This window comes from Pristiophorus japonicus, chromosome 1, assembly GCF_044704955.1.
Source record: "Pristiophorus japonicus isolate sPriJap1 chromosome 1, sPriJap1.hap1, whole genome shotgun sequence".
Classification (NCBI taxonomy): Eukaryota; Metazoa; Chordata; class Chondrichthyes; family Pristiophoridae; genus Pristiophorus; species Pristiophorus japonicus.
Window position 1 is genome coordinate 447,657,415 of NC_091977.1, and position 20,515 is coordinate 447,677,929.

At 45.0% G+C, this 20,515-nt stretch overlaps 1 protein-coding gene across 2 annotated transcripts in view; it reads right to left on the reverse strand.

Annotated features, from left to right (window-relative positions):
- The window catches only part of dlgap1a (discs, large (Drosophila) homolog-associated protein 1a), a 358,889-nt gene that overhangs the window by 297,942 nt on the left and 40,432 nt on the right, over positions 1 to 20,515 (reverse strand). For both annotated transcript variants that reach the window (XM_070893128.1, XM_070893125.1), the window contains exon 2: positions 2,337 to 2,551. In XM_070893128.1, the coding sequence (XP_070749229.1) occupies positions 2,337 to 2,551 (215 nt within the window). The remainder of the gene's footprint in view (positions 1 to 2,336; positions 2,552 to 20,515) is intronic.

A 20,515-nucleotide genomic window follows, 5' to 3' on the forward strand; every position in this document is an offset into this window, starting at 1 on the left:
CTTAAAAACTACTCACAAATTAATGTTATGCTCCCACAAACTTCAAACAGCCTTTTGTTCAAGTTCCTCCGATTTAAAAAATACCGCTGGGTTAAGGTTAGGTAAGTGATGAGTTTTCTGGGCTAGTCCAGCAGTAAAAATCGGCAATTTACTGAATTTACCGCTGGCGGTAATTTTGGGTGATATTTGGGCGGTGCATGAGAAATGACATCAGAATCCATTTTTTAAAAATGGGTGGGCGGTATCGTTTACCGCTGGCGGTAATTGATTGCCGAATTTACTGCCGGCAATAAATGGGTGGTAATTTCTACTTTGATCACCATATGGGCGGTAAAGTGTTTCTCAGTGGTAACTGGGGGTATGTTGCTGAATTTCTAGCCCCGAGTCTGGCCTCTTAGAACTATGGACCCACAGATGTTTACAACACAGAAGAAAGACCCATCGTTCTTGTAATAGGTATTTGTTAAAGCAATCCAAACCAATCCCACTACCCCACTCTCTCCCAGTAGCCCTGTATCTCTGCTTCAAATATCAGGAAAGAATGAACAGGATGGGTCTCTTTTTTTCTTGAAAAAAGAAGGCTGAGGTGTGATCTAATAGAGGTCTTTAAAATTATGAAAGGTTTTGATAGAGTGGATGCAGAGAGAATGTTTCCACTTGTGGGGAAGAGCATAACTAGAGATAGTCACCAAGAAATCCAACAGGGAATTCAGAAGAAACTTCTTTACCCAAAGAGTGGTGAGATTGTGAAACTTGCTACCATAGAGAGTGGTTGAAGCGAATAGCTAGACAAGAATATGAGGGAGAAGGGCATAGAAGGTTTATGCTAATAGATTTAGATGAGGAAAGACGGGAAGAGACTCAAGTGGAGCATAAATGGCGGCATGGACTAGTTGGTCCGATGGCCTGTTTCTGTGTCATATATCCTATGTAGAAATACCACCAATTATGTCTCCGCAAGATCCTACAAATCCCCTGGGAGGACAGACGCATCAATGTTAGCGTCCTTATCCAGGCCGACATCCCCAGCATCAAAGCACTGACCACACATAATCAGCTCCGCTGGGCAGGTCACATAGTTTGCATACCAGACACGAGACTCCCAAAGCAAGAGCTCTACTCGGAACTTGTCCACGGCAAATGAGCCAAAGGTGGGCAGCGGAAACGTTCTAAGGACACCCTCATAGTCTCCCTGATAAAGTGCGACATCCCCACTGACATCTGGGAGTCCCTGGCCAAAGACCACCCTAAGTGGAGGAAGTGCATCCGGGAGGGTGCTGAGCTCCTCGAGTCTCGTCTCCGAGAGCATGCAGAAATCAAGAGCAGGCAGTGGAAGGAGCGTGCAGCAAACTAGACTCCCCGCCCACCCTTTCCTTCAACCACTGTCTGTCCCACCTGTGACAGAGACTGTGGTTTTCGTATTGGACTGTACAGCCACCTAAGATCTCATGCTAAGAGTGGAGGCAAGTCTTCCTCGATTCCGAGGGACTGCCTGTGATGATGATGATGATGTAATGTAATCCTATTTATCTAATTATCCCGTAAAAGATGCATTTGTCTCTCTGAACCATTTCCTGAGGCAAAGCAGTCCATGTTCCAACAACTCCCTGTGCATACATTTTTCCTAACTTCTCTCCTCACTCTTTGTGAGTTTTAAATTGATGACCCCCCCTTAACACTAACTCCCCAAACAGAAATAGTCATTCGCTATTCAATCTATCAAAGCCCTTCATAATATGAAAAACCTCTATCAATCTCCTGTTGGCCTTCTCTCTGTGTGTGGAAATAATCCCACCATCTCAAATCTACTGATAACTATGGTTTCCCATCCCTGACATCATCCTGGTGAATTTACACTGTATACGTTCAATGGCTTTAAAATCTTCTATAACGAGGTGCCCCAAACTGCATACAGTAAATTGTGGCCTAACGTAGATTTTGCATAAATCTATTATTATTTCTTTACTCTTGTACTCTATCCCTATTTCTAAAACCCAAAATGCTGATGGCCTTTTTTGTGGCTTCATCTACACCTAACTGGTTCATTAATGTCCCTTAGGGAAGGAAACCTGCCGTACTTCCCCTATTTGGTCCATATGTGACTCCACTCAACGTGGTTGACTCTAATTGCCCTCTGACTGGCCTAGCAAGTTGGAATAAACTGCTGCAGCAGTTCAAGAAGAAGGCCCGCAACCAACTTCTCAAGACAAGTAGGGATTAGCAATAAATGCTCGCCTTGCCAATGGTGCCCACTTTCCAAGAATGAATAACAAAATACATAAGGATACCAATGTTGTTGTCAGTTTATGATGTTTTAAACATGCACCGTTACTTACTTGAGTGTGCTGAGCTCTGTTAGGGATGGCTGAGTGGCCTTGAGATAGCTCTCACGCCGTGCAGAAATCTTCGGAGAAGGCTTAGGGCTGGTGTCTGAGTCCCCACTGTCATCATCTCCCATTGCTTTAATGTAGCTGCCACTGCGCATTCGCCGACAAGGAATTTCATCTTCTTTGCCTTGTGGAGAATAGCCACTCCATTCATCTTGTGGAACCTAGTTACATATAACACAGCAATGTGACGCACTGCTTTTCTGGGTTGGCAAACAAAGATTTCAAAATATTGAAAAATTGGAACATGAACTGACATTGTAAATTATTTTGACTAAGTTAATATTCATATGTCGTGGAATCAATCATTGAAGAAAGAGCATGCTTCTTGGCCTGCCTGAGGCTGTAATTCAAAATGTAAGCGAACATCCTATCAGTGCTACTGACAATCGGTGTTCAGTATATTTCTGACAATATTTAACAAGGTAATTATGCTGGATCTGTAGGATACCTGCCAATAAATAATTTTCTTACACTTGGTGTTTGTTTCCACTTCCTGCTGGAATTTCTATTTGAATGGAAGGTATTGAAATGTAAAACATAATTTTCTTGTGTTAGATTTCAATGTTTAGTAATCACTTTTTGTTTTGTATTTTAATGAATGAATTCAGTGGAATATTGCCCTTTCCTTTATCCAAGTATTTAAAATGTAGTTAAGACGTTTGCAGATTTTATTTTAAACAGATTTGACCATTCAATGTTTGCTATAGTACAAAGCAAAATTTTACTTAAAAATATTATTTTCCATAGCTGCCCCAGTATCTCAGCCAAGTGGCCATTCTCCATGAGCGGACCTAGTGAGTTTGAGTGAGTTTGAACAGCATAACAACGGAGCCCAATCCTGTCCTTGACGTGCATATATACATTTTTTCCAGCTGGGGGCACTAGAGAACAGTCAGGAGCAGGAATCCTGGCTAACTTTTCCTTTCTCAAACTTAGGTACACTGAGGTCATTCAGAGTGCTCCAACTGTTGCCCTGACCAAGCTCACACATCACAGACTGAGAATGGAACCTGGCCCCCTCTGGTCCGCCTTTCCTCTCAAAAGTTCTAGAATGTGTTTTCGCCACCCAAAAAAGCCCATCTTTCCCACAAATCCATGTTCGAATTGCTCCAATTAGGTTTCCACCCCACTACAGCACTGAAACGGCTCTTGTCAAAGTCACAAATGATATCCTATGTGACTGTGACCATGGTGAACTATCCCTCCTTATCCTTCTCAACCTGTCTGCAGATTTTGACACAGTTGACTACACCCTTCTCTGTTATCCAGCTGGGTGGGATTGCCCTTGCAGGTTCCATTCCTATCTATTCAATCGTAGCTAGAAAAACTCCTTCAATGGCTTATTTTCCCACTCCCTCACCGTTACCTCTGGAATTCCCAAAGCATCTATCCTTGGCCCCCTCCTATTTCTCATCGACATATTGCCTCTCGGCAACATCATTCACAAACATAATGTCTGATTCCACGTGTACATTGATAACACCCAGTTCTACCTCACCACCACCTCTCACAACCCCTCCACTGCCTCTGATTTGGCACGCTGCTTGTCCGAGATCCAGTATTGGATGAGCAGAAATTTCCTCCAACTAAATATTGGGAAGACCCAAGCCATTGTCTTCGGTCCCTGCCACAAGCTCCATTTCCTAGCCACTGATTCCATCTCTTTCCTTGCCACTGTCTGATGCTGAACCAGGCTCTTTGCAACCTTGTTCGCAACCAGTCGTATCAGCTTCTGATGCCATTTCCTCTCCAGCACCAAGTCTGCCTACTTCACCTCCGTAACATTGCCCGCCTCTGTCCGAGCTTCAATTCATCTTCTCATGAAATCCTCATCCATGCCTTTGTTACCTCTAGTCTTGATTATTCCAATGCTGGCATTCCATCTTTCACCCTCCATAAGCTTGAGCTCATTGAAAACTCTGCTGCCTGTATCCTAACTCGATCGAAGTTCTGTTTATCCATCACCCTTGTGCTTGCTGATCTACATTGGCTCCCGGTTCGGCAATGCCTTAATTTTAACATTCTCACTTTGTTTTCAAATCACTCCATGACCTAGCCCTTCCCTATCTCTGTATCTGCCTCCAGCCCTACAACCCTCCGAGATCTCTGCGCTCCTCCAATTCTGGCCTCTTGTGAATCCCTGATTTCTTTGCTCCACCATTGGCGGCCATGGCTGTAGACTCTATGTAATTAACAACTTTGAATGCCTAGGTCCAAAGCTCTGGAATTCCCTCCTTAAATATATCCACCTCTCCTCTTTTAAGATGCTCCTTAATACTTCTCCTTATATGGCTCGGTGTCAAATTTTGATTTATAATGCTCCTGTGAAGCGCCTTGGCATTTTTAAATTATGTTAAAGGTGCTATATAATTGCAAGTTGCTGTTGTTACATAATTCAATACAGTGTATATGTTCTCTATTCCCAGCTATTGTTCTATATATAAATTACCTGGATTTGTGAATAGAGAGCAGTGTATCCAGGATGGCAGATGGAATTAAGCTCGGAAGATGTTTTTCATCATTGGTAAGATGAGGCCAGATACAAATCATTAAGCTGATTTATTTCAGTGGTAGTGAATATACAGAGCAACAATTATGATTGGACTCACTTAATTCAATCAGTAAAACTTTTTTCATGTAATAAAGGTGAGCACATTACACTTCCCCACAGCAGCAGGTCATCTTGCTAGACTTAAAAGAAAATAACTTATGACTACTTTTCTGCATTTTAAACATCTGAGCCTGGTGCAGGTTTGCCCTCACAGCTTTCTACTAAAAAATCTAACTGTTAGTGAGTGTCTCTGTTCCTATTTTTATCTTCCTGTATTCACAACCTGAGAGGTGGGCCTACGCCAGACAACCCCTGACAAGCGCGGGGAACTAGGAACTTTCCAACACAGTGGGTATAAAGTGTTTATCAATTACTTATTGTTTACAATCTTTGGGCATACCAATTCAAAGCCTAGACCCATAGCATTTTAGCCACCCTTTGTCTTAGCTCCAGAAGGAATTCACTGTCCAGTTATCTTTATTCTGTCAACAATTTCTCTCATGTTAGAACTGCCTTCCAGTAATACCATAAGGCTGTTTAATGGCTTTCATTGTTTGAAATGGAAGCTCATTTTGCTAAATTGCTACATAATCCAAATTTTCTAAAGGCAGATACCTGGACATGGACCAGTGATTCTTGCATGTCCCTTGTTACAAAATCTTACAAGTGCGAAGTGATACACTTTGGTAGGAAGAACGAGGGGAGACAATATAAACTAAAGAGTACAATTCTAAAGGGGGTGCATGAACCGAGAGACCTCGGGGTATATGTGCACAAATTGATGAAGGTGGCAGGGCAGGTTGAGAAAGCGGTTAAAAAAGCATACAGGCTACTGGGCTTCATTGATAGAGGCATAGAGTACGAAAGCAAGGAAGTTATGATGAACCTTTATAAAACAGTGGTCCGACCTCAACTGGTATATTGTGTCTAATTCTGGGCACCGCAATTTAGGAAGGACGTGAGAGGGTGCAGAAAAGATTTACAAGAATGGCTCCAGGGAAGAGGCACTTCAATTAGGTGGATAGACTGCAGAAGCTGGGGTTCTCCTTAGAACAGAGAAGTTTGAGAAGAGATTTGATAGAGGTGTTCAAAATCATGAGGCGTCGAGACAGAGTAGATAGAGAGAAACATTGGCGGAAGGATCGAGAACCAGAGGACACAGATTTAAGGAGATTGGCAGAAGAACCAAAGACGACATGAGGTAAAACTTTTTAACATAGCAATTGGTTAGGATTTGGAATGCATTGCTGAAGTGGGTGGTGGAGGTAGATTCAATCGTGGCTTTCAAAAGGAAATTGGATAAGTACACGAAGGAAAAAAAATTGCAGGGCTATGGGGAAAGGGCAGTGGAGTGGGACTAACTGAAGTGCTCTTGCAGAGAGCTGGCACAGGCTCGACGGCCAAATGGCCTCCTTCTGTGCGGTAACCATTCTATGATTCTATGTTGGTCGAGATACTCTGCGAGCAGATGGTTCATAACATGGACAGGGAAGCTATGATGTCACTGAAGTGAAACTTTATAATGTCACATAAGATGGTGATTTTTGCTCAGATAAACCTCTCATCAAAGGGCTACCAGACAGCAAGTTGCCTGGTATTGAAAGGCAGTTCTCTGCCTGCTCCCCATAACCCTTTACTCCCTCATCACTCAAAAATCTGTCTATCTCCGTCTTAAATATATTCAATGACCCAGCCTCCACAGCTCTCTAGGGCAGAGAATTCCGTAGATTTACAACCCTCTGAGAAGAAATTTCTCCTCATCTCACTTTTAAATGGGAAACCCCTTATTCTGAGACTATGCCCCCTAGTTTTAGTTTCCCCTATGAGTGGAAATATCCTCTCTGCATCTACCTTGTCGAGCCCCCTCATTATCTTATATCTTTCAATAAGATGACTTCTCATTCTTCTGAACTCCAAGGTGTATAGGCCCAACTTACTCAACCTATCTTCATAAGTCAACCCCCTCATCTCCGGAATCAACCTAGTGAACCTTCTCTGAACAGCCTCCAATGCAAATATATCCTTCCTTAAATATGGAGACCAAAACTGTGCGCAGTACTCCAGGTGTGGCCTTACCAATATCTTGTGCAGTTGTAGCAGGTCTTCTCTGCTTTTATACTCTATCCCCCTTGCAATAAAGGCCAACATTCCATTTGCCTTCCTGATTACTTGCTGTACCTGCATACTAACTTTTTGTGTTTCATGCAGAAGGACCCCCAGGACCCTCTGTACTGCAGCACTTTTGCAATTTTTCTCTATTTAAATTATAATTTGCTTTTCTATTATTTCTGCCAAAGTGGATAACCTCACACTTTCCCACATTATACTCCATCTACCAAACTTTTGCCCACTCACTTAGCCTGTTTATATCCCTTTGCAGATTTTTTATGTCTTTCTCACAACTTGCTTTCCTACCCATCTTCGTATCATCAGCAAACTTAGCTACATTACACTCGATCCCTTAATATGCAAAAATCTAGCAATCTCTGTCTTGAATATACTCAACAACTGAGCACCCACTGCCCTCTGGGGTAGAGAATTCCAAAGATTAACATCCCTCTGAGTGAAGAAATGTCTCCTCATCTCAGTCATAAATGGCTGATCCCTTATTCTGAGACTGTGATCCCTGGTTCTAGACTCCCCAGCCAGGGGTAGCATCCTCCCTGCATTTTGAGGATGTTTCCAGTAAAGTGGACAAAGGAGAACCAGTTGATGTGGTATATTTAGACTTTCAGAAGGCTTTCGACAAGGTCCCACACAGGAGATTAATGTGCAAAGTTAAAGCACATGGGATTGGGGGTAGTGTGCTGACGTGGATTGAGAACTGGTTGTCAGACAGGAAGCAAAGAGTAGGAGTAAATGGGTACTTTTCAGAATGGCAGGCAGTGACTAGTGGGGTACCGCAAGGTTCTGTGCTGGGGCCCCAGCTGTTTACACTGTACATTAATGATTTAGACGAGGGGATTAAATGTAGTATCTCCAAATTTGCGGATGACACTAAGTTGGGTGGCAGTGTGAGCTGCGAGGAGGATGCTATGAGGCTGCAGAGTGACTTGGATAGGTTAGGTGAGTGGGCAAATGCGTGGCAGATGAAGTATAATGTGGATAAATGTGAGGTTATCCACTTTGGTGGTAAAAACAGAGAGACAGACTATTATCTGAATGATGACAGATTAGGAAGGGGGAAGGTGCAGCGAGACCTGGGTGTCATGGTACATCAGTCATTGAAGGTTGGCATGCAGGTACAGCAGGCAGTTAAGAAAGCAAATGGCATGTTGGTCTTCATAGCGAGGGGATTTGAGTACAGGGGCAGGGAGGTGTTGCTACAGTTGTATAGGGCCTTGGTGAGGCCACACCTGGAGTATTGTGTACAGTTTTGGTCTCCTAACTTGAGGAAGGACGTTCTTGCTATTGAGGGAGTGCAGCGAAGATTCACCAGACTGATTCCCGGGATGGTGGGACTGACCTATCAAGAAAGACTGGATCAACTGGGCTTGTATTCACTGGAGTTCAGAAGAGTGAGAGGGGACCTCATAGAAACGTTTAAAATTCTGACGGGTTTGGACAGGTTGGATGCAGGAAGAATGTTCCCAATGTTGGGGAAGTCCAGAACCAGGGGTCACAGTCTAAGGATAAGGGGTAAGCCATTTAGGACCGAGATGAGGAGAAACTTCTTCACCCAGAGAGTGGTGAACCTGTGGAATTCTCTACCACAGAAAGTAGTTGAGGCCAATTCACTAAATATATTCAAAAGGGAGTTAGATGAAGTCCTTACTACTCGGGGGATCAAGGGGTATGGCGAGAAAGCAGGAAGGGGGTACTGAAGTTTCATGTTCAGCCATGAACTCATTGAATGGCGGTGCAGGCTAGAAGGGCTGAATGGCCTGCTCCTGCACCTATTTTCTATGTTTCTATGTTTCTATCTACACTGTCAAGCCCTGTAAGAATTTTATATGTTCCAGTGAGATCGCCTCTCATTCTTCTAAACTCTAGAGAATAGTCTGCTCAATCTCTCCTCATAGAACAATCCCCCCATCCCAGGAAGCAGTCTGGTAAACCTTTGTTGCACTCCCTCTATGGCAATTATATCCTTCCTTAGGTAAGCAGACCAAAACTGTGTACAATACTCCAGGTGTGGTCTCACCAGGGCCCTATATAATTGCAGTAAGACATCTTTACTCTTTTACTCAAATCCTGATAATAATAAAAACATAGAAACATAGAAAATAGGTGCAGGAGTAGGCCATTCGGCCCTTCGAGCCTGCACCACCATTCAATAAGATCATGGCTGATCATTCCCTCAGTAGCCCTTTCCTGCTTTCTCTCCAAACCCCTTGATCCCCTTAGCCGTATGGGCCATATCTAACTCCCTCTTGAATATATCCAATGAACTGGCATCAACAACTCTCTGCGCCAGGGAATTCCACAGGTTACCAACTCTCTGAGTGAAGAAGTTTCTCCTCACCTCAGTCCTAAATGGCCTATCCCTTATCCAAAGACTGCGTCCCCTGGTTCTGGACTTCGCCAACATCGGGAACATTCTACCCGCATCTAACCTGTCCCATCCCGTCAGAATCTGATATGTTTCTATGAGATCCCCTCTCATCCTTCTAAACTCAAAGGCCAACATACCATTTGCTTTTTTAATTGCTTGCTGCACCTGCATGTTAACTTTCAGGACACCCAGGTCCCTCTGAACACCAACATCTCCCAATCTCTGTTTAAAAAATACTCTGCTTTTCTATTTTTCCTACCAAAGAGGATAATTTCACATTTCTCCACATTATTGACCAGCTAGTAAAAACTGGTTCCCTAAACAGGCCAGTGGTGAATCAGCTAGAAAAAGTACAAAAAGAGAGGGCTTTGTGCAGACCTGCATGGAGTGCAGCAGCAGCTCAGAGTGCAAAGGTAAGAGTATGGTAAGTGGAAGAGTGCTGGCAAGTGGGAGCGGAGGTGTTGCTTTGTCTTGTTTTCCCCACCAGTGCTGACTCTCCGACCTGGGAGGAAAAGAAAACGAAGTGTGATGTCACAGCAAAGAGGGTAAGTGATTGGCTGGTTGATTGGTGAGTAGTTTTTCTTTTTTCCTTATCTTGCCAGTAAGAAACCTTTGGCATTGTTGCCACATTAGGTTATTTTAAGGGTTAAGTCATGGCAGGAGAGCCCAGACCCATGTCATGCTCCTCCTGTGCCATGTGGGAAATCAGGGACACTTCCAGTGTCCCTGACGACTATGTGTGCAGCAGGTGTATCCAGCTGCAGCTCCTGTTAGACCGCATGATGGCACTGGAGCTGCGGATGGATTCACTCTGGAGCATGCACGATGCTGTGGATGTCATTCAGTGAGTTGGTCACACCGCAGATAAAGATTACAAAGGCAGATAAGGGATGGGTGATCATCAGGCAGAGCAGGAGTAGAAAGGTAGTGCAGGAGGCCCCTGCGGTCATCGCTCTCCAAAACAGATATACCGCTTTGGATATGGTTGGGGGAGATGGCTCACCAGGGGAAGGCAGCAGCAGCCAAGTTTATGGCACCATGGGTGGCTCTGCTGCACAGGAAGGCAGGAAAAAGAGTGGAAGAGTTATAGTGGTAGGGGATTCTATAATAAGGGGGATAGATAGGCATTTCTGCGGTCGCAACCGAGACTCCAGGATGGTATGTTGCCTCCCTGGTGCAAGGGTCTCGGAGCGGCAGCAGGGCATTCTGGAGGGGGAGGGTGAACAGCCAGTTGTCATGGTGCATATAGATACCAACAATATAGGTAAAAAGGGGGATGAAGTCCTACAAGCTGAATTTAGGGAGCTAGGAGTTAAATTAAAAAGTAGGACCTCAAAGGTAGTAATCTCAGGATTGCTACTAGTGCCAAGTGCTAGTCAGAGCAGGAATTGCAGGATAGCTCAGATGAATATATGGCTTGAGGAGTGGTGCAAGAGGGAGAGATTCAAATTCCTGGGACATTGGAACCAGTTCTGGGGGAGGTGGGGCCAGTACAAACCGGATGGTCTGCACCTAGACAGGAACGTAACCAATGTCCTAAGGGGAGTGTTTGCTAGTGCTTTTGGGGAGGGGTTAAACTAATATGGCAGGGGGATGGGACCCTATGTAGGGAGACAGAGGGAAATAAAATAGGGGCAGAAGCAAAAGATAGAAAGAGGAAAAGTAAAAGTGGAGGGCAGAGAAACCCAAGGCAAAAATCAAAACGGGCCACATTACAGCAAAATTCTAAAGGGACAAAGAGTGTTAAAAAGACAAGCCTGAAGGCTCTATGCCTCAATGCGAGGAGTATTCGTAATAATTTGGATGAATTAACTGCGCAGGCAGCTATTAACAATTATGATATAATTGGGATTACGGAGACATGGTTCCAGGGTGACCAAGGCTGGGAGCTCAACATCCAGGGGTATTCAACATTCAGGAAGGATAGACAGAAAGGAAAAGGACGTGGGGTAGCGTTGCTGTTGAAGAGGAAATTAACACAATAGTAAGAAAGGACATTAGCTAGGATGATGTGGAATCGGTATGGGTGAAGCTACAGAATACCAAAGGGCCAAAAACGCTAGTGGGAGTTGTGTACAGACCACCAAACAGTAGTAGTGAGGATGAGGACAGCATCAAACAAGAAATAAGGGATGTGTGTAATAAAGGTACAGCAATTATCATGGGCGACTTTAATCTACATATAGATTGGGCTAACAAAGTTGGTAGCAATGCCATGGAGGAGGATTTCCTGTAATGTATTAGGGATGGTTTTCTAGACCAATATGTCGAGGAACCAAGTAGAGAGCTGGCCATCCTAGACTGGGTGTTGTGTAATGAGAGAGTACTAATTAGCAATCTTGTTGTGCGAGGCCCCCTGGGGAAGAGTGACCATAATATGGTAGAATTCTTCATTAAGACGGAGAGTGACAGTGTTAATTCTGAACTTAAGGAAAGGTAATTTCGATGGTACGAGACGTGAATTGGCTAGGATGGTCTGGCAAATGACACTTAAAGGGTTGACAGTGCATAGGCAATGGCAGACATTTATAGATTACATGGATGAACTTCAACAATTGTACATCCCTGTCTGGAGTAAAAATAAAACGGGGAAGGTGGCTCAACCATGGCTAACAAGGGAAATTAGGGATAGTGTTAAATCCAAGGATGAGGCATCTAAATTGGTGAGAAAAATCAGCAAACCTGAGGACTGGGAGAAATTTAGAATTCAGCAGAGGAGGACAAAGGGTTTAATTAGGAGGGGAAAATAAAGTATGAGAGGAAGCTTGCAGGGAACATAAAAACTGACTGCAAAAGCTTCTATAGATATGTGAAGAGAAAAAGATTAGTGAAGACCAACGTCAGTCCTTTGCAGACAGAATCAGGTCAATTTATAATTGGGAACAAAGAAATGGCAGACCAATTGAACAAATACTTTGGATCTGTTTTCATTAAGGAAGAAACAGATAACCTTCCGGAAATACTAGGGGTTCGAGAGTCTAGCGAAAAGGAGGAAATGAAGGAAATCCTTACTGGTCAGGAAATTGTGTTAGGGAAATTGATGGGACTGAAGGCCGATAAATCCCCAGGGCCTGAGAGGCTGCATCCCAGAGTGCTTAAGAAAGTGGCCCTAGAAATAGTGGATGCATTGATGATCATTTTCCAACATTCTATTGATTCTGGATCAGTCCCTATGGACTGGAGGATAGCAAATGTAACACCACTTTTTAAAAAAGGAGGGAGAGAGAAAACGAGGAATTATAGACAAGTTAGCCTGACAACAATGGTGGGGAAAATGTTGGAATCAATTATTAAAGATGAAATAGCAGCCCAATTGGAAAGCAGTGACAGGATCGATCCAAGTCAGCATGGATTTATGAAAGCGAAATCATGCTTGACAAATCTTCTATAGAAACATAGAAACATAGAAAATAGGTGCAGGAGTAGGCCATTCGGCCCTTCTAGCCTGCACCGCCATTCAATGAGTTCATGGCTGAACATTCAACTTCAGTACCCCATTCCTGCTTTCTCACCATACCCCTTGATCCCCCTAGCAGTAAGGACTTCATCTAACTCCTTTTTGAATATATTTAGTGAATTGGCCTCAACAACTTTCTGTGGTAGAGAATTCCACAGGTTCACCACTCTCTGGGTGAAGAAGTTCCTCCGCATCTCGGTTCTAAATGGCTTACCCCTTATCCTTAGACTGTGACCCCTGGTTCTGGACTTCCCCAACATTGGGAACATTCTTCCTGCATCTAACCTGTCTAACCCCGTCAGAATTTTATATGTTTCTATGAGGTCCCCTCTAATTCTTCTGAACTCCAGTGAATACAAGCCCAGTTGATCCAGTCTTTCTTGATAGGTCAGTCCCGCCATCCCGGGAATCAGTCTGGTGAACCTTCGCTGCACTCCCTCAATAGCAAGAATGTCCTTCCTCAGGTTAGGAGACCAAAACTGTACACAATACTCCAGGTGTGGCCTCACCAATGCCCTGTACAACTGTAGCAACACCTCCCTGCCCCTGTACTCAAATCCCCTTGCTATGAAGGCCAACATGCCATTTGCTTTCTTAACCGCCTGCTGCACCTGCATGCCAACCTTCAATGACTGATGTACCATGACACCCAGGTCTCTTTGCACCTCCCCTTTTCCTAATCTGTCACCATTCAGATAATAGTCTGTCTCTCTGTTTTTACCACCAAAGTGGATAACCTCACATTTATCCACATTATACTTCATCTGCCATGCATTTGCCCACTCACCTAACCTATCCAAGTCGCTCTGCAGCCTCACAGCATCCTCCTCGCAGCTCACACTGCCACCCAACTTAGTGTCATCCGCAAATTTGGAGATACTACATTTAATCCCCTCATCTAAATCATTAATGTACAGTGTAAACAGCTGGGGCCCCAGCACAGAACCTTGCGGTACCCCACTAGTCACTGCCTGCCATTCTGAAAAGTACCCATTTACTCCTACTCTTTGCTTCCTGTCTGACAACCAGTTCTCAATCCATGTCAGTACACTACCCCCAATCCCATGTGCTCTAACTTTGCACATCAATCTCTTGTGTGGGACCTTGTCGAACGCCTTCTGAAAGTCCAAATATACCACATCAACTGGTTCTCCCTTATCCACTCTACTGGAAACATCCTCAAAAAATTCCAGAAGATTTGTCAAGCATGATTTCCCTTTCACAAATCCATGCTGACTTGGACCTATCATGTCACCTCTTTCCAAATGCACTGCTATGACATCCTTAATAATTGATTCCATCATTTTACCCACTACCGATGTCAGGCTGACCGGTCTATAATTCCCTGTTTTCTCTCTCCCTCCTTTTTTAAAAAGTGGGGTTACATTGGCTACCCTCCACTCCATAGGAACTGATCCAGAGTCAATGGAATGTTGGAAAATGACTGTCAACGCATCCACTATTTCCAAGGCCACCTCCTTAAGTACTCTGGGATGCAGTCCATCAGGCCCTGGGGATTTATCGGCCTTCAATCCCATCAATTTCCCCAACACAATTTCCCGGCTAATAAGGATTTCCCTCAGTTCCTCCTCCTTACTAGACCCCCCGACCCCTTTTATAACCGGAAGGTTGTTCGTGTCCTCCTTCGTGAATACCGAACCAAAGTACTTGTTCAATTGGTCCGCCATTTCTTTGTTCCCCGTTATGACTTCCCCTGATTCTGACTGCAGGGGACCTACGTTTGTCTTTACTAACCTTTTTCTCTTTACATATCTATAGAAACTTTTGCAATCCGTCTTAATGTTCCCTGCAAGCTTCTTCTCATACTCCATTTTCCCTGCCCTAATCAAACCCTTTGTCCTCCTCTGCTGAGTTCTAAATTTCTCCCAGTCCCCAGGTTCGCTGCTATTTCTGGCCAATTTGTATGCCACTTCCTTGGCTTTAATACTATCCCTGATTTCCCTTGATAGCCACGGTTGAGCCACCTTCCCTTTTTTATTTCTATGCCAGACAGGAATGTACAATTGTTGTAGTTCATCCATGCGGTCTCTAAATGTCTGCCATTGCCCATCCACAGTCAACCCCTTAAGTATCATTCGCCAATCCATCTCAGCCAATTCACGCCTCATACCTTCAAAGTTAGCCTTCTTTAAGTTCTGGGCCATGGTCTCTGAATTAACTGTTTCATTCTCCATCCTAATGCAGAATTCCACCATATTATGGTCACTCTTCCCCAAGGGGCCTCGCACAACGAGATTGCTAATTAATCCTTTCTCATTACATAACACCCAGTCTAAGATGGCCTCCCCCCTAGTTGGTTCCTCGACATATTGGTCTAAAAAACCATCCCTTATGCACTCCAGAAAATCCTCCTCCACCGTATTGCTTCCAGTTTGGTTAGCCCAATCTATGTGCATATTAAAGTCACCCATTATAACTGCTGCACCTTTATTGCACGCACCCCTAATTTCCTGTTTGATGCCCTCCCCAACATCACTACTACTGTTTGGAGGTCTGTACACAACTCCCACTAACGTTTTTTGCCCTTTGGTGTTCTGCAGCTCTACCCATATAGATTCCACATCATCCAAGCTAATGTCCTTCCTAACTATTGCCTTAATCTCCTCCTTAACCAGAAATGCTACCCCACCTCCTTTTCCTTTTATTCTATCCTTCCTGAATGTTGAATACCCCTGGATGTTGAGTTCCCAGCCCTGCTCATCCTGGAGCCACGTCTCCGTAATCCCAATCACATCATATTTGTTAACATCTATTTGCACAGTTAATTCATCCACCTTATTGCGGATACTCCTTGCATTAGAATGTTTTGAGGATGTAACTAGTAGAGTAGACAAGGGAGAACCAGTGGATGTGGTGTATTTGGACTTTGGACTTTCAAAAGGCTTTTGACAAGGTCCCACACAAAAGATTAATGTGCAAAATTAAAGCACATGGTATTGGAGAGTAATGTATTGACGTGGATAGAGAACTGGTTAGCAGACAGGAAGTAGAGAGTCGGAATAAACGGGTCCTTTTCAGAATGACAGGCAGTGACCAGTGGGGTGCCGCAAGGTTCAGTGCTATTTACAATATACATCAATGATTTTGATAAAGGAATTGAATGTAATATCTCCAAGTTTGCAGATGACACTAAGCTGGTTGGTGGTGTGAGCTGTGAGGAGGATGCTAAGAGACTGGATCAACTGGGCTTGTATCCACTGGAGTTTAGAAGAATGAGAGGGGATCTCATAGAAACATATAAAATTCTGTCGGGATTAGACAGGTTAGAGGCGGAAGAATGTTCCCTTTGCTGGGGAGTTCCAGACCAGGGGTCACAGTCTAAGAATAAGAGGTAAGCCATTTAGGACCGAGATGAAAAGAAACTTCTTCACTCAGAGAGTGGTTGACCTGTGGAATTCTCTACTGCAGAAAGTTGTTGAGGCCAGTTCATTAGATATATTCAAAAGGGAGTTAGATATGGCCCTTATGGCCAAAGGGATCAAGGGGCATAGAGAGAAAGCAGGAAAGGGGTACTGAGGTTGACTGATCAGCCATAATCTTATTGAATGGCGGTGCAGGCTCAAAAGGCCGAATGGCCTGCTCCTGCACCTAATTTCTATGTTTCTATGTTTCTATATTCCTATTTCCATATTCTTGCCCACTCACTTAGCCTGTCTATATCCCCTTGAAGTCTCTTTGCATCCTCATCACAACTTACATTCCCAGCTAGCTTTGTATCATCAACAAACTTGGATATATTACATTTGGTCCCCTCATCCAAATCATTGATAGATTATGAATAGATGAGGCCCAAGCACTGATCATTGCGGTGCCCCACTAGTTACAGTCTGCCAATCCGAAAATTACCCGTTTATTCCTACTCTCTGTTTTCTGTCCACTAACCAATCCTCAATCCATGCTAGTATATTACCCCCAATCCCATGAGCCCTAATTTTGTTCAATAACCTCTTGTGTGGCACCTTATCAAATGCCTTCTGAAAATCCAAATACACCACATCCACTAGTTTCCCCTTATCTATTCTGTTAATTAAAATTTCAAAAAACTCGAACAGATTCATCAAACATGATTTCCCTTTCATAAATCCGAGTTGACTCTGTCCAATCCTATTATTATTTTCTAAGTGCCCTGTTACCACGTCCTTAATAATAGATTCTAGCATTTTCCCTACTACTGATATCAGGCTAACTGGTCTGTAATTCCCCGTTTTCTCTCTCCCTCCTTTCTTAAATAGCGGAGTTACATTTGCTATCTTCCAATCCATGGGACCCTTTCTAGAATCCATGGAATTCTGGAAACTGTCAGGATACTGGGCTTCCCCATGGTGCAGAGTGCCATAGACTGAACCAATGTGGCTTTGCGGTTGCCGCATAACATTCCTGAGATCTTCCATAACCACAAATGCTACCATTCACTTAACGTGCAATTGGTGTGCGACCATGCCCAGTGTCCCGTGATGGTCAATGCCCACTATCCTGGCAGCAGCCATGATGCCTTCATCCTGCGTCAATTTGGTGTGCCACCAATCTTCCAGCCAGCATATGAAACTCGAGGGTGGCTGCTTGGAGACAAGGGCTATGTGCTCTGCACCTGGCTGATGACTCTCCTCTGCAACCACACCACTCGTATCCAGCACTCATATAATGAGAGCCATGCTTCCACCAGGAATATTATTGAGCAGACCATTGGACTATTGAGGTAACAGTTCCGTTGTCTTGACTGCTCAGTAAAAGCCCTCCAGTCCTTGGCGGAGCAGCTGTCCCATTTTATGGTGGTCTGCTGCATGCTTCACAACTTGGTCATCATGAGGGCGCAGCCCTTGCCACCAGGGATTGCGGGACTGCATCAGGAGGAGGACGAGGGAGAGGAGGTGGAAAAAGAAATGAAAGACTTGGATTTATATAGAGCCTTTCACGACCACCAGACATCTCGGTGCTTTACAGACAAAGGAATACTTTTGGAGAGTAGTCACTGTTGTAATTTAGGAAATGTGGCAGCCAATTTTGCGCACAAGCAAGCTCCCACAAACAGCAACGTGATAATGACCAGATAATCTGGTTTTTTTTTGTTATGTTGATAAAGGGATAAATATTGGCCAGGATATTGGGGATAACTCCCCTGCTCTTCTTTGAAATAGTGCCATGGGATCTTTAACGTCCACTTGAGAGAGCAGACGGTTTAAGGTCTCGTCTGAAAGACGGCACCTCCGACAGTACAGCAGTCCCTCAACACTGCACTGGAATGTCAGCCTAGATTTTTGTGCTCAAGTCCCTGGAGTGGGACTTAAACCACAACCTTCTGACTCAGAGGCGAATGTGCTACCGACTGAACCAAAACTGACACTAGAAGGAGGAGGAGAAGGAAGAGGAGGGTGAGAAAGAAGAAGAGGATGAGGAGAAAGGAAGGAAGTAGGTAGCCAATCCCCCTTCCAGCTGGGCTGTCCGTGAACGCCTCATCGGACTCCGATTCCAATGAAGGAAATCCCAGACCCCCGTTGCTCACCACATCCCCATCATACTATCCCTCTGTTGCCGAATATCACAGCGTCCTCCTGGGTACAATGCTGAACTAAGAGCCACCACAAAAGATTCCAAACAAAATTAATAAATTTATCAAAAATCAAATGACACATACGATATGAATGAATCACCCTTGTGCAATCTCTTAGTGGCCGTCATTCGGGTGCTCTTTCCTGATCAAGTGCTCCTATGAAGTGCGCCACCAATGGCTGCAGTATGGTTGGTGGAAGGCTGTTGAGTTTCCATGAGGGAAACTTCGGGCAGTTCTGGTCCTAGAAGGCCCAGCTGCATACTACAGCACCTTAGCATAGGTGGCAGCAGTCTGGTCTGGCTGACTGACAGGCAGCGGCAAGGACAATGGCGGAGTGGCAGTGGTGGGAACAGCAATGTTGTCCTATTGAGAGAAGACAGCAGGGTCCTGCTCCACTGACCCACTGCCACTCCCCTGGGTCAATGCCACTGCATTCCTCACAATCGGATGCTGTGACACTCTGCAAGTCCCGGTGGACACTGGTAAACCCAACCACGAGACAACAGTCTGAGCATGGGTGGCAGCAAGCTGAGACTGCATGACGGCGGTCTGAGCTTGGGTGGCAGCATTAAGATGTTGGGTTGCTTCCGCCTGTGCTGCCATGGCAGCCGCAATATTGCTCATCACATGCAGCATCATGTCTGGGTCGACACTGTCTCTTCGGGAGCTTTCCATCATTTCCAGCCTGGAAATCCTGGTCTTCAAGCTCAGTGCAAAGCCCCGTGCAATGTTGGAGTTGGACTTCTTAATGCTCCTTGATATTGCCAAGAGGCTGTCTGGCTGGCTTGCCATTGCACCTAGCAATTTGGTGTGCATGCCTATCACCTTTCTTCTGAAGGCCTCGCCATCGTGTTCCTCATCTGAGTCCTGGTGCAGCAGAACTCATGTGTGAACTTGCTTTTCGGGGAGCTGGCCACTGAGCTACCTTTTCCCTCTGGCCTTACTGCCCAGTGCCTCAGCCTGTGCAGATCCCACTTCTACACTAGCATCTAAAGTAAGTACAGTGCCAGTTTCTCAGCTGATGTCTGCGAGTGACAGATGCAGTGACGCTGTGTCTTCTTATTCTTCCCCACCCCCCACTCTCCTCCATCACTTTGGGGACAGGCAGCTTGCGTGCTGGTTCTTTATTAGCTGAAAGCAGAAAGGCACAAGAGTCGGTTTATGGTGAGGGAGGGGGGAAAGCAAAATATCCATCCATACAGCATCAGCAGCTTGAAAGTGAGAAGGAATTGTGGGATGAGGGGGAAGTGGGATGTGAGAAAAAGGATTAGGAATGAGCATACCATTATTGTCCCCAAAGGCTTCAACCTTGCCGGTTACCATGGCCTCCATGATCTGCCGCCCAAAGATCTCCAGCACTCCTCCAGTGGCTGAGGGCCTGAAGGCAGCTTGTCCAGCCCCACCCCCCCTCCCGCTCCCCCTCCCCCCGCCCGCATGTCTGCCGCTGCTCCATTCTGCTATGCGTGACCTTGGCCTGCAAGAGAAAGGGAAGTGTGTGAGTGAGTGTAATGCAATGTGTTTGGGTGATGTGCCTGTCATAGTTGAATAGCTGTCAGTCTGTGCAAGGTGTAAGATGTGGGTGTGAGTGTTGCAGCAGTCGTAAGGTTGTGAGGGTGAAATGAAGCTATGATTGTCAGATATGAGTGGTGATAGGTGGGGATTGTTGGTAGGTGAGTGCGGGGGTTGTGGCGCATTGAGCAATGTGTGAGGTTTATGGTGCAGATGGTGGGATAGGGCATTTGCTGAAGCCTTCAGTTAGCTTGACCTGCCGTGTGAGATCAATAAACTTGTTTCGGCATTGGTTTGCCGACCTGAGGACCACAGTGCTGGCTATCTCCTGCCAGAACCTTCGAGATGTATGTGGCGAGGGCTTCCTGCCAGTCTGCGGGAAGAGGACAGCCTACCTTCTCTCCATGGCCATCAGTAATGCCTCAGGAGCTGCCTCTGAGAATCTGCAGGCTCTCTGCCTGTGCTGAGGCTTCCAAGTAGAGTTGGAACTGGATTGGCAATGAGGTGCTGCAGCATCAATCCTCTACTCCTTTTAAATACTGAA